General features: G+C 39.9%; 1 protein-coding gene across 1 annotated transcript in view; it reads right to left on the bottom strand.

Moving 5' to 3' along the window:
* The window catches only part of BANK1 (B cell scaffold protein with ankyrin repeats 1), a 163,173-nt gene extending 150,690 nt beyond the window's left edge, over positions 1–12,483 (bottom strand). The window contains exon 1 of the mRNA XM_081959076.1: positions 12,370–12,483. Coding sequence (XP_081815202.1) covers positions 12,370–12,385 — 16 coding nt within the window. The 5' untranslated portion in view covers positions 12,386–12,483. The remainder of the gene's footprint in view (positions 1–12,369) is intronic.
* Positions 12,484–13,433: the final 950 nt, after the last annotated feature.

Below are 13,433 nucleotides of genomic sequence, written 5' to 3'. Positions count from 1 at the left end.
AGGATCAAACTCCTGGCTTTGGGCAGAGTTAGCATGCAATACTGCATTCTAAGCACTGCACCACCCACAGACATACACATACACAAAAACACATGTACACAGGATATATATACATAAGAGTTGATACATTCCCAAATCCTATCTAATGAAGGGAGAAAAAAAATACAATTCAATACAGCTTCTGTACAAGCAGGGGTGGAGATAAAGTATATCACTATATTAAGAGAGTAGATGCATATTGGGAAAACTCATCTGTACTGTGCAGCAGGGGTGGATTGCTACCAGCACAACTGCTGGTTTGGCGCACATGTGCATTTACACCTAAAAAGGTCTGCACCAGTAGTGGTTTCCAGAACCCGTTGCAACCGGTATGGTGCAATGGGCCCAAGTGTACCCCACATGCATGTGCACAGTATGTACGCAAACACCGGCAACACACACATGCATCCTTACCTCCATGATGCCAACATGATGCTCCAGCTGATCGGCGGAGCATCATGCAGGTGCCGTGTGCTCCGTGCGCATGCGTGGAAGCACCGAAGAGCTCAAATACAGGTAAAGAGCTCGGGTGGGTGGGTGGGCCCTCCAGAGCACTGTACCGGAATGGTACCCGGTGCTCCCAGCAGGCACAGGTATTCCTGTACCAGGGCATACCGCCTGCAACCCACCACTGTGCATGCGCAGAACATAAGAAAAGGGAGGGAAGTTACATTTCTGCAATGGAGAATTTTCTGCGCATGCACAGAAGCAAAAATAAAGATGGCACCGCTAACAATAGAACCAGTTCAGGTGTGTGGGCGGCTGAGTTACTACCTACTTGGCAAAACCGGTCTGAACCAGTAGGAACCCACCTCTGCTCTGCAGTCTTCCAACATAAATTCTCTCAGATTGTACTATTTTCCTACACAAAGAATCAGTCAAGCTGCTTCAATCCCACCAACATGCCAATACTACACAGAAACTCACTAATAACTTGGGCTGTTTACTTTCTCTTCAACATTTTTCTCTATTGGAATTCTGACAGTCAAAAGCACTGGCTTTAGATGCTTCCACTGCTACATACAGAGAGGAATATGAAACCTGAAATCAGAGTTCTCTTTCTATTCTTCTTGATGGTCAAACATAATCTATAGCAGTGGTGGGATTCAATTTTTTTGCTGCTGGTTCAGTGGGTGTGGCAGGGGAAGGTTACTGCAAAATCCCCATTTTCTCCTGATCAGCTGGGACTCAGGAGGCAGAAAATAGATGGGGGTGGGACCAGTCAGAGGTGGTATTTGCAGGTTCTCTGAACTTCTCAAAATTTCCGCTACTGGTTCTCCAGAACTGGTCAGAACCTGCTGAATACCACCTCTGATCTATGAGATAACTCTGTGTCTCTGAGATAACTTCCTGGGACTATTGGCCTGTATCTGAATTTAAGGACCTTTCCTATTATTTCTTTTGAAGCTCTTTAAGCTTCTCCTGAGCTTTGCACTACAAGTCTCCTGACCTTCTATTACAATCCATATTGTATTCTGAGCAGTCAGATATTATGTGGGTGATTTGGCTTCATTAATTCTAAGTGTGGCTTTATGGGCTAATCAATAATGTATATCCCTTCAGAAATGTAATCTTTAAAGAAACTGTCCCACAGTGTTTTAATGGTAGCTCAAACTACTAGACAAAAGAGAGAACAAGATCAATTTTATAGAATTGATCATTAATAGGTGTTGGTGAGTAGGGTGCACGCATGTGTAGGCAATAATGGCAATCATTATTTGAAACTCAGCCATCTAATGAAAATAGCTATTCATTGCCTCAAGACTGATAATATACAGAAATATCAAACTTGTGTAGTAAATTGTAGTTACTAATGTAGATAAATACAATATTTCAGGCTGCATACAGCTGTCCGGCATGTCATCTGATGTGGGTGGGAATGTCTTCATATTCAGAAATGCAAGTTACAAAGAATTTAAAAGTATAAAAAACCCAATAAAATAATATATTATGTATATTAATTTTATATACTGAATGTATTTATAAAAACTAAACAATATAAAAATAAAACTCAATAAAATCTAAAAAGAGGTAAAAGGAATCTAAAAGGAGGGCTGGGATCAGAGGTGGTATTCAGCAGGTTCTGACCAGTTCTGGAGAACCAGTGGCGGAAATTTTGAGTAGTTCGGAGAACCGGTAAATACCACCTCTGACTGGCCCTGCCCCCATCTATTCTCTGCCTCCCGAGTCCCAGCTAATTGAGAGGAAATGGAGATTTTTACAGTATCCTTCCCCTGCCATGCCCACCAAGCCATGTCACACCCACAGAACCAGTATTAAAAAAAAATTGAATCCCACCATTGGTTAGGAGAAAATAGAGGGAACAAACTAGACCTTCCAAAATATAAAACATTTTAGAATGACAAAGAAGGTGCTCAGCGAAACTGGTTTATGGCACAGGACATATGCCACACAGAACCTGACAACATTATATGTTGTAGCAGGTTCGGGTATCTGAAAACAGCAGGAAAATATCCAATTGTGCCACCTGCAATAATGGTGAGATGAAGTAGTGTGAGTGTCTCCGTATTGCAGACACTGGAGAAGTACATGTACTGGCGCTTCCAGAAGATGTCCAGAGTCACAGGGCCAGTGTGTCTCAGTGGTGGGTTCCTACCGGCGTTACTACTGGTTCGCTCTGCACACATGCGCAATTGAATGAAAAATACTGAGGAAAAAAAGGAAAGCAGCTGAGGAGTGGCAATTCAAGCTGCCACCCTACATCACCTGGGCTTCAGAAGCTGACATAAAGGTAAGTATAACCCAGGGGCGGGTGGGCGGGCGCACTTTCAAGGGAACAGAGAACTGGTTCACTCTCTGCTTGAAGGCAGCACTACCGGTTCAGGAGAACTGATTTGAATTGGTAGAAACCCACCATGGGTGTGTCTCCATTATATGATCTCTCTGTATCAGCCTACAGGGACAGCTGAGGCGAGTGCATGACATTGTGCTCTCCAAAGATTAGAAGCTTCAAGATTAGTTGAACTTGCCCTAAGGGAGGCAGAGGATCTGTTGGGTTGACTGGCAATAAAGGTGAAAGATCTGGCTAGGTCCAACTGGCACTCTGTGTCTTGTGTGTTTCTGATGAAAGGTAGAAAGGGAATGAATTTATGCATACAGTTCAGTGGTGGGTTTCCATTTTTTTACGACCGGGTTTTTGTGTGTGTGTGTGCGTGTGCGCGCATCCAGGTGGGTGAGCGGAGCCTCCTGCCGCTGCAACTACCATTTCATCCGATCTGGGCCGAACCGGGAGCAACCCACTTCTGATACAGCTGTACATGACTGTAGTTTGTTTGTGAAAGAGAATGGTTCCTATATGACATCAATATTGTAAATTGGGTTTTTTAAAGGCTAATATATTTGCATTAGTCATTAATAATTATTTTATATATGGATTTTTTTCTGATGGCCCTGACCTTCTTTTGGAACATGACTTTGGGCACGTAGACATAAAATGCACAAAACCACACATGCACGTATGCATATATCTAGCAGCGAATCTGTCACATGTACACAGTTATCTCCAGAGTTGGTTTCAAATGGGGTTCAGTGAAACTTTAGCTGGGTTTCACCTAAACTTCCAGATTAACATTGATACTGGAGATTACTCAGCATTTTTATGTCTTAAAATTTTTTTTCCCTGTCCACACTTCCTTCAGGAGCTGCACTTACTGTAAATCTAAAGATCTTTATTTCACATTAAAATGATACAACACGCATAGACTTCTGTTCCAGGAGACAGTACTGATTTTTTTTTTCAAATTTTATCTACTGGCCCTTTTTTGTAACTATGTTTTCTAGGCTGAAAAACAATATAAAACAAGATAAGTTTGACGTGTATTATACTTGTGACATTTATCTTCATGAATGAAGGGAGAAACAGTAACTCAAGTGTGGCATAACCATTAGTGAAATATTCTCTCGCTGCCTCTCCTGTGAACTGAAGATGGATGTCATAAAAGATGAGTCATAATGTGTAAAACTGTAGAGAAAAGAACAGAAGCTTCTTTAAAAAAAGAGCCAGAAGCAGCCACATTATTACTGTAAGAAAACCCAAAATCCATCACTGTGGGAGAACCAATTTGCATGTTGAGAGGAACTGCCAATATATATGCTTTACTGTAAGCATTTGAATATGCTCGGGAACAAGGTGGAGCATTTTATTTGGAGAATTTTGCTTTTTGTTTATTCAATAAGTAATTTTTTTTAAAAAAATTAGTAAAATAATTTTAAGCAAAACAGATGACTTCACAGATTGCATGAAGAGAACAAAGGCTGGAGAACAAAGAATCTGATTATGAAGAAAATATGGAGATTATTAACATTATTCCCCCTCCCTCCCCAACTATGAACTGAACATTAATGGTTGATTTGATGCTGCTAGAGCTGGCTGGTGCCATATCTGTCACTCAACAGATAGTGGAATTAATTTATCTTGTAAGGTGAGACATTGCATATGTTGTTCTAGTTTTCAGCATATGTGCATTTCAGGACAAAGAACCTTTTAACATAAATGGTTCAGGAGGTTTCCAACATTTCACTTCGTACTATCTTGAATCCAAAAATCGACAAGTTTCCAAAATAATTGCAGAAACCAAGTTGTTTCCTGGCTAGACAAGTAAAATATTTCATTCCGTTCCAGCAGACAAATATTATTTTGTCATTTTGTCTAGATTGCTCTACAAGTTATTTAGATTGCCTGGGCTGATGGTTTTAAGAAGATAATTGCTAACATTTGGAATAAAGATCTAATACTCATGTTAACTGGGCCTCTCAAAGCATGCTAGTCCCATTCCAATTCTTAACCCTTGAACCTCACAAAACGCCCCCAAATTACAAATTGGATAATGATTTGAACCATTTAGAGCAGTGATGGCAAACCTTTTCAGAACTGAGTGCCGAAAAGAGAGTGCACACACACACCTCCGGACGAGGAGCTGCCCAGGGGGCATGCGTGTGTCGGGAAATGAACTTCTGGTTTCTGGAGCACGCATGCACACCAGCCAGCTGGTCTTCCAGTTTCTGGCACTAGCGCACACGCCAAGGCCAGCTGAACATAGCACTCGCATGTGCGCCAGAAGCCCAAAAGAAAAACAGACATGGCTCTGTGTGCCATTTTGGGCACGCATGCCATAGGTTCACCATCACAGATTTAGAGGGATGGTATGGGGAGAAGATCCCTTACTCTCACCTTCTTTGAAAAAGGAAAAATGGCAGTACTCAAATATGGACATTTTGCCTTCAAATTTGGCAATGGTCGGTTGATGTTTGAGAGCAGCTTCTGGGTGCTCAACTTGTTCTAGAAGATTGCTTTGCAAAGCCTCATTATCATATTACATAACAATTCTTCACATGATTTCATCTGTTATAATCCATATCCTAAACTAGGAGATTTAAAGTATAAACCCCATGGAGGGTTCCAATTAGGACAGCTTGTGAAGTGCCTTCATAAATGGACACAAGGATAATACTCAATATTAACTTAGCAGAGTGGTGCATAAAATCATGCTGTTAGACTTCTTCAAAGAAAAGAAAGTTCATACACACTCACAAAAGTGGGAGAGGAAGTCACTTCTGAAAATCTGATTTCAGCAAGAATGGAAATAGTAAACAATGACAAATGTGAAAGTAAACAGGTCTAGAAAAAAGATAGTCACCATATAAATTAGTGATGAGAATCTTTTTCTGAGTTGTTGGGTTGCATTTCATTTCATATAGGCCTCACTTAGCAACCACAATGGGGAGCAACTACTCCATCGCCTAGCATAAAATCGCACAACCCTGACAGCCTTATGATGTCTCTTCCCATTTAGTCATTAACTGAGACATCTTCTGATTGTCACTTGGTCTTTTACTTCTGCATTCTCCATTAATTCTATTTGTTGGAAGCCAGTTGGGAAGCATGCAAATGGCAATCATATAATTTCAGGACACTGCGACAGTGGTGGGTTGCAGGCGATACACCCTGGTATGGGTGTACTGGTGCCTGCCCAGAGCACTGGATATCGTTCCGGTACGGTGCTTCGGAGGACCCACCTGCCCGCCCGAGCTCCTTACCTTTATTTGAGCTCTTCAGCGCTCCCGATGTTCCGCCGAGTGTCGCAGAGGCTCACGGAGGCGTCGCAAGAGATAAGGATGCATGCACATGCTGCACAAGTTCATGTGGTGGCTCCGGGCCCCGGGCAACCGTACCAATTGCCACGGGATCTGGAACCCACCACCGCACTACGATGATTGTAAATGCAAATATTGGTTGCAAAGCTGCTTTATTTCTTATACTGTTGCAATTTAAACAGTCCCTAAGTAAGGCAAGGACTACCTGTAGCCTCTAAGTGTTGTGGGGAAGCATCTCTTGACACAGTGGTTCTCGACTTAATCCCAGGGCATGAATCATGGTTGTAGGGAGAGGCTTAGCATGATTTGCAAAGAAGAGAATGAAGTAATCTGCTGTGCTGCGATCAATTAAGCCCACACCAGGTCTATTTTTGTGGAACTGAAATTCAACCATCCCACTTCCAAACTGCTGCCTGAGTAGGAGTTAACTAATCCTTATCTCTTCTGAGACCTAGACGACACTGTAGATAAACCCTGTGAAACTGAGATTTCCCTAGGATCACTTTTATTGCAATTTTACCCTGTTTCCCTGAAAATAAGACCTCCCCAGATAATAAGCCCAATCAGGCTTTTGAGCCCATGCACTAAAATAAGCCCTCCCCAAAAATATTGCTACTCAGCAGCAGCCATGAGGTGACCATGCTCACCGCCTCCTGCACCTCAAAAATAATAAGACCTCCCTGAAAATAAGAGCAAGTGCTTATTTCGTGGGTCAAAAGAAAATAAGACCCTGTCTTATTTTGGGGGAAACACGGTAATTTCTACCTTAGTACAGGTAGTTTTTGATTTACAGCACTTCATTTAATGAAGTTACAGTGGCACTAGAAAAAGGTCATGTTTTTCACACTTATGACCGTTGTTGCAGCATCCCCATGGTCACATGATCAAAAATCAGAACCTTGGCAACTGACTCATATTTATGACAGTGTTCTGGGGTCTTGTGATTCACCTATTGTAACTTTCTGACAAGTAAAGTCAGGGATGGGCTTTAAAAATTGCAGCAAATGTAGTGATAATGATAAAGTTAGGCAAATGATAATGATTACAGTGTATACATATGTATTGGTTTGATAAGAGGAAATTTGGTATAAATTTTAAATGGTGAAAAAAGGGGAAAAAGTAAGTTAAACTTAGTCAAACTATTGTTAAATAAATGACTGATAATGATAATAATGCAATAATTTGTAATTGACATGATAAAAGGGAAATTGGATATAAATTGTAAACAATGATTAAGAAAAGAGGTCTAAAATTTTTGTTATTAAACATAATTGATTTTTTATTTTGAATGTGTTATAAAGGTATAATGTGGTTGGATGATATTGAAAATAAATAAGGGAATGCCACTATGTGGTTTTGTTTTAAATTTTGGAATGTTTGTTATAAAGGGACGTTAAAACAACTATAGTCATATGAAGGATGAGGTATGATGATGGCAATATACATAAATATATGTGGTGTAAAATATATAACGATATGAATCATAGGGGATGACTGTGGAAGGGATGCACGAAAGTTCTTGGTAACCAATTGACACACTTTCTACAATTTGTAATGGAAGATGATTTTAAGGTGTGTGTTTGTGTTTATTCAAAAATTTTTAAAAAATTATTTAAAAAAATTGGAGCAACGGGTTTGCTCTCCTGTTGCTGGGTGGGCGTGCTATGGCTTAGTTGGCCTCCTGCACCATGGGGGGAGATTTTTCACCCTCCCAACACTCCGGAGGTTTTCCTCGAGCCTCTGGGAAGGTGAAAACTGCTTCTCCCGGGCTCTGGAGGGAAGAAACAGGCTTGTTTCCAGACTTCAGGAATCTCCGGTAGGTCCATTTCACCCCCTCCCCAAGCCTCCACGTGAGCCCTTCACTTACCTGACATGATGTACAGGCTGTATGGAGACACCTTGGAGGGGCAAGGTGGGGTGGACGGGGCCAGCCAGGAGTGGGATTTATGGGTTCGCCAAACAGCGCAGAATCTTTGCTAGAGGATTGCCCAAACCCGTGCAAACCCCCAGCAGCCCATCTCTGAGTAAAGTCAATGGGGAAGCCAGATTCACATAACAACTGTGTTACTAAGTTAAAATCTGCAGCGATTCACTTAGCAAATGTGGCAAGAAAGGTCTTAATTTCTGTTCCCAAGTGAGACATTTGTTAAGTGAATGGTGGGCAAAAATGACTTAACAAATGTCTCTCTTAGGAACATAAATTTTGGCACAATTGTGGTCGTATGTCGAGGATTACTATATCTGTACACAGCAGAGGGGAAAGGAAATAGGCAGAGCTTTTCTAAACTTGTGTGCTGGTCACACTAAAAATATTACTCTCAAGGGAGGAAAAAAAGAAGAAAAGATAGATAGTAAAGCAGAAGTTGATAGTCCATGAAGAGAAAGACTTACTGGCTTCTTAAAACCCGTTGATTGTCTAGGCCTTATAAAATAAAACATGAAAAAAATCAAATAAATTCTTCTTCCAGATTTATTTTCAAGGTATAAAAGCATTCGGTTATATGATTTGCTGCTAAATATTAGAACGTAATTGGAATGAAATATCTATGATTCCCCTGGGGCAAGTTCACATACAAGAGGCGAACCATTCTTGACCTGAGGTATAAAGTCCACCTGAGTGGTAATATATTTGATTTTGTTTTTTGTTTTATTTTAGATATTTAAAAGTGTAACCAAGAAAAAAGAAAAGAAAGGAGGAAAAAAAGAAATAGAAAATACAAACTATTTGAAACTGAGTAAAAATGTTGCAGGTTACATTAGATTAGATTTTGCATGATTAGATGCCATACAAAAATACCTTATTTTAAAACTGTTATTAAAATCAAATAAATAACCAATTTCTAGCAGAAGCACTCAATGTCATAAAAATCTTCAGCTAGAATAGTGAATTTAGAAGGAGAATTTAGGAATTTCTAGCTAAGCTGAAAAAAAACTCTGATCTTATTGTAAATCAGGCAAGATGTATTTAGATTAACAGGTGGAAGGAACCTTGGAGGTCTTCTAGCCCAACCCTCTATTCAGGGGTGGGTTGTTGCCAGCGTCACACGTGCAGTCACTGAAATCTAAAATGGCAGTGCCCAAGCGGCAGCAACGGAACCAGTTCAGGGGCGTGGCAGGCCTGAGTCGCTGCCAGTTCTGTGACCCAGGCCTGAATTTCACTACCAGTTCAGCCAAACTGGGCCGAACTGACAGCAACCCATCTCTGCCTCTATTCAAGCACAAGACCCTATACCAGGGGTGTCCAAACTTGGCAACTTTAAGACTTGTGGACTTCAACTCCCAGAATTCTGGGAGTTGAAGTCCACAAGTCTTAAAGTTGCCAAGTTTGGACACCCCTGCCCTATACCATGTCAGACAAATGGGTGTTCAATCTCTTTTTAAAATCCTCCAGTAATGGAGTGCCTACAATTTCTGGATGCAAGCACTCTTATTGGATAATTGTTCTGTAATATTCTAAAGCTCATACTGAAGATATGGTACAAATCCACATACAGAGTTACAATCATTTTGATTTTAACCAAAAAAGAGCTGGCAAAAAAAAAAGCTTCATTCTCACAAGTGAATCATTTCTCACAATTAATGAGATGTATGACTTTGCCACCCAATACAAAAATATTATCATTCAAGTAAACATTGAATTTCTGCAAGAATTTTTTTGTTACCAAAATTTTGGTAACAAGCATTTTTAATTGAACTATATATTTTGACAATCGATGTGGGCATAATATAACAAATGAAAACATCTTGAACCAATTTTATTTGAACAAATATTTGCAGTAAATATAATATTCATCATCCATCAGTATTCTCATCGCATACCAGTTGACCTGTTTAGATTTTGCATTTATTTCACATATAGAGTTTGACTTGGTGAGTTTCTGCAACATATTTATCATAAATTGGTAATAATTTAAATATAAGGCCCAACAAGTGTTTTGAATTTTATAAGCTTTTAAATTTCAGTCAGGTGTCTTAGTTTCCCACTTCATTTTTTTAATTCCCTTTGAACTGTATTACTAATTGGAAGATATTGGAACATGGCAAGACAGACTGGCCCTGGGTTGTCAACTAAGAGATAGTGCTATATGCTTCCCCCGCCCCCCAGACTATATGCTGAATATATTTACACTGAGGGAAGGAAGATTGGAAGAAGATGACATTACTTTGATATTGATGACACTACCCTGATGCTGTAGCTGACTATGCAAATGAGTTTCAAGTTCTGGGTAATGAAAGTCAAGGAGCCCAGTGAAATAATGGAACTAAAATTAAATACCAAGAAGAACAAACTAATGACAACAAGTACAACTACTGGTATTAGAAAAGCTACTATGAGTAGCTTTTGAATGGACCTTCAACAGTAGAGTATCCAGCAGTTAAGAACCATATCAAAGATTAGCACTTATTAAGGTTACAATGAAAGCCTTGGAAAATATGATGTCGTGAGGTGTTTATAACTACAAAAATAAGAACTGTGCAGGAAATGATTTTCCTAGTGATACTCTATGAAAGAGAGACTCTATGGAAGTACCTTATTCTCAAGTGGCAGGTTCCAAAGTATTAGTGTGGCAAAGATGCTAATGGCATCTTGAACAGGTGGGATTTACAGAGCCCACATGAAAAACCATCATGAGGCCTGGCCTTCCCTCAGACAGCTGGGAAAGTGCCTCAAGATAACTACATTTCAGAAAAGGGGGCAGTTCACACTTTCACTACTGAGCAAAGCCAGTCATGAAAAAGATATGTTGGCAAAGGCCATCATAGGAGGGAAAAAAGGAAGAAAAAACTCCTCAAAGGTGTGTGTGTGTACCAAAATTTAAAGTTGAGTTGAAATTCCTCAAAAGAAGGTTTCTCCACTTTCTCCAGGATATTTTTATTTTTATTCAGTCCCCTAAAAACAGTAGGCTAATTTTATTTTCAATAGTATTATTCTTTTATGTTTTGGTGAGGATGAAACAGATAACATTTCTTCCCCAGATCACTACTGGAAATATGTGAGCGGTAAAATATATATTAAAAACAACACACTTTTTTCTTTTAAAAGTAAGCAATGCTAGTGATGAATATATCTCTAGAAAAGTCCTACCCAAACTGGTATTCATCAGGTGATCTTCCATAATCCCCAGCCAGTATGACTTGAGGTTGTGTTCAATGGAAGATTGCAAGAGTTAAACATACTTGCAGTACCCTAAACTGGAGCAAATTACGATTAATTATTTCTTTTCCTCTTGGAGAGAATTGGAGAATTGGGGATGGAATTTCCCCTTCATTCCCCTTCTTCTTTTTTTGCCTCGGAATAAATAAGACTTAATTTAAGCAGCCATTTCTACATAGATTTGCTGAAATTTACAATCATTAGGAAAACTTGGCCTGATTAATGCTTTATTTCAAAATTGAAAAACAAATAAAAATTCATAGTAATATTGTCACCTTATATTCATAATTAAATTCTTGCTAAGTCTCCTAATTCAGAATATGTAACCTATCTATAATTGACAACCCTCCAGTACTTAATCAAATTCTAATTCATAAATGAATAACAGAGATGGTGGCGTTATGAAAAACCTGTTAAGTGTCAAAATCAGTCATGCAGATTATGCTGCTTTGTGATCCTTGTTTTTCTGTTAAATTAAAGCACACTAAATAATTCTAAAACAACTCAGAGTAATCAAAACAATATTTAGAAAGATAAGATAAAAACATAGAATGATTGCATACATTTAAATAAAGAAAAATTCAAACCCAAACTTGACTTTTGATGCCTCTGGAAAATATATTGATAGAATGAACAAATTTCACTTTTCTAGTAGTGATGGGGCAGGCAATATATGTTGGAGTGAAGAGTAGGGGAGCCTGCCCTCCACTACTCTTCACTTGCACTTTCTTCTCCCCCCCCCCGCCTCCTATAGTATATTACCCGATTAACCATCTTTTTTAGAAAAATGGACTACCATTAGAAGACTAGCAGATCCAATCTCTCTCTGACATCTCAATTAAGTTAGGGAGAGTCAGGACATGTTAAAAAAAAATCAAATAATGTTTTGGTTCAATAGACCATTCCGTATCTCTGATGTGTGACCTGTCTATCAAAAGACCACTGAGGTTCAGATCTCTAAACATTCATTTGCAATTCACTCCCATTGGACTAATTCAGAATTATGTCTTGGTAAGCACTGCTCTCCTCCTGGTGATAGCTACACCAACTGCATCACCCACCTGAGCTGACAGCCATTGTTATTCTTCTTGGTAGATATGATCCTTTGCCACAGAGGCAGAGCAAGAGCTGGTCTGCCAAAGGAGAGGCTCCCCAACTTGTCTAACAGAAGGAAGATGCACAAGCTGAATAGGCTCTGTTCATTCTATCACTTGCCCTACGTTAAGTTCCTCACAGACTCCCTTCTAGCTAATGCTCAAGGGGGAAGTTTGCCTTCCTGTTGTAATGAAACTGCTCCTGGGGGAGCTTAGAGTGTTGTGATCTGGCCTGTGGTTTGTTGGGTTTCCTCTCTCCAGGCTGAAAAAACCCAAAATGTAACCTATGAAGAATATAGAAATGTTTATGCATATTATAAAGACAGCAGAATGATCACTGAGTGCCAGCTTTGGGCCAAATTCACATTGATGAGAGGTATACTTCAAAAGTACATTATTATGGAACTGGTATTTTTAGGGCGAGAACAGAAAGTTCGTGTTCTGCAACACTCCTGAGAATCCGATTCCCACTCAACTAACTCTGCTTCATATACTTCATGTACCACCTAGCATGAAATTCACCAGCTATTCATTCTGATAATCATTTCTATTTTTGGTGTGTCTACCAGACCCTGTCCATAGGGTTTTCATGGCAAAGATACTGGCGTGGGATGCCATTTCCTTCTCCAGTGGATCACATTTGGTCAGGGCTCTCTGCTATGACCTGTCTGTCTTGGGTGGCCCTGCACAGCATAGCTCATAACTTCATTGAACTATGCAAGCCCCTTCACCATGACAAGGCAATAATCCATGAATCCATGAAGAGAAAGACTCACTGGAGAAGAGTCTAATGCTGGGAAAGATTGAAGGCAAAAGAAGAAGGGGACAACAGAGAATAAAGTGGCTGGATGGAGTTACTGAAGCAGTCGCTACGAGCTTAATTGGACTCCAGGAGATGGTAGAGGACAGGAAGGCCTGGACGATCATTGTGTCATTGGGTTGCAATGCTTCGGACATGACTTCGCAACTAACAACAACAACCAGACCTTGTATTGAAGACAAGGAAGCTACTATTTTACTCCCCACTCCCT

Source organism: Natrix helvetica (assembly GCF_964273705.1).
Source record: "Natrix helvetica genome assembly, chromosome: 7".
NCBI classification, from domain to species: domain Eukaryota; kingdom Metazoa; phylum Chordata; class Lepidosauria; order Squamata; family Natricidae; genus Natrix; species Natrix helvetica.
The sequence above is the reverse complement of the archived record's forward strand: the minus strand, read 5'-3'. Positions and strand labels throughout refer to the sequence as shown.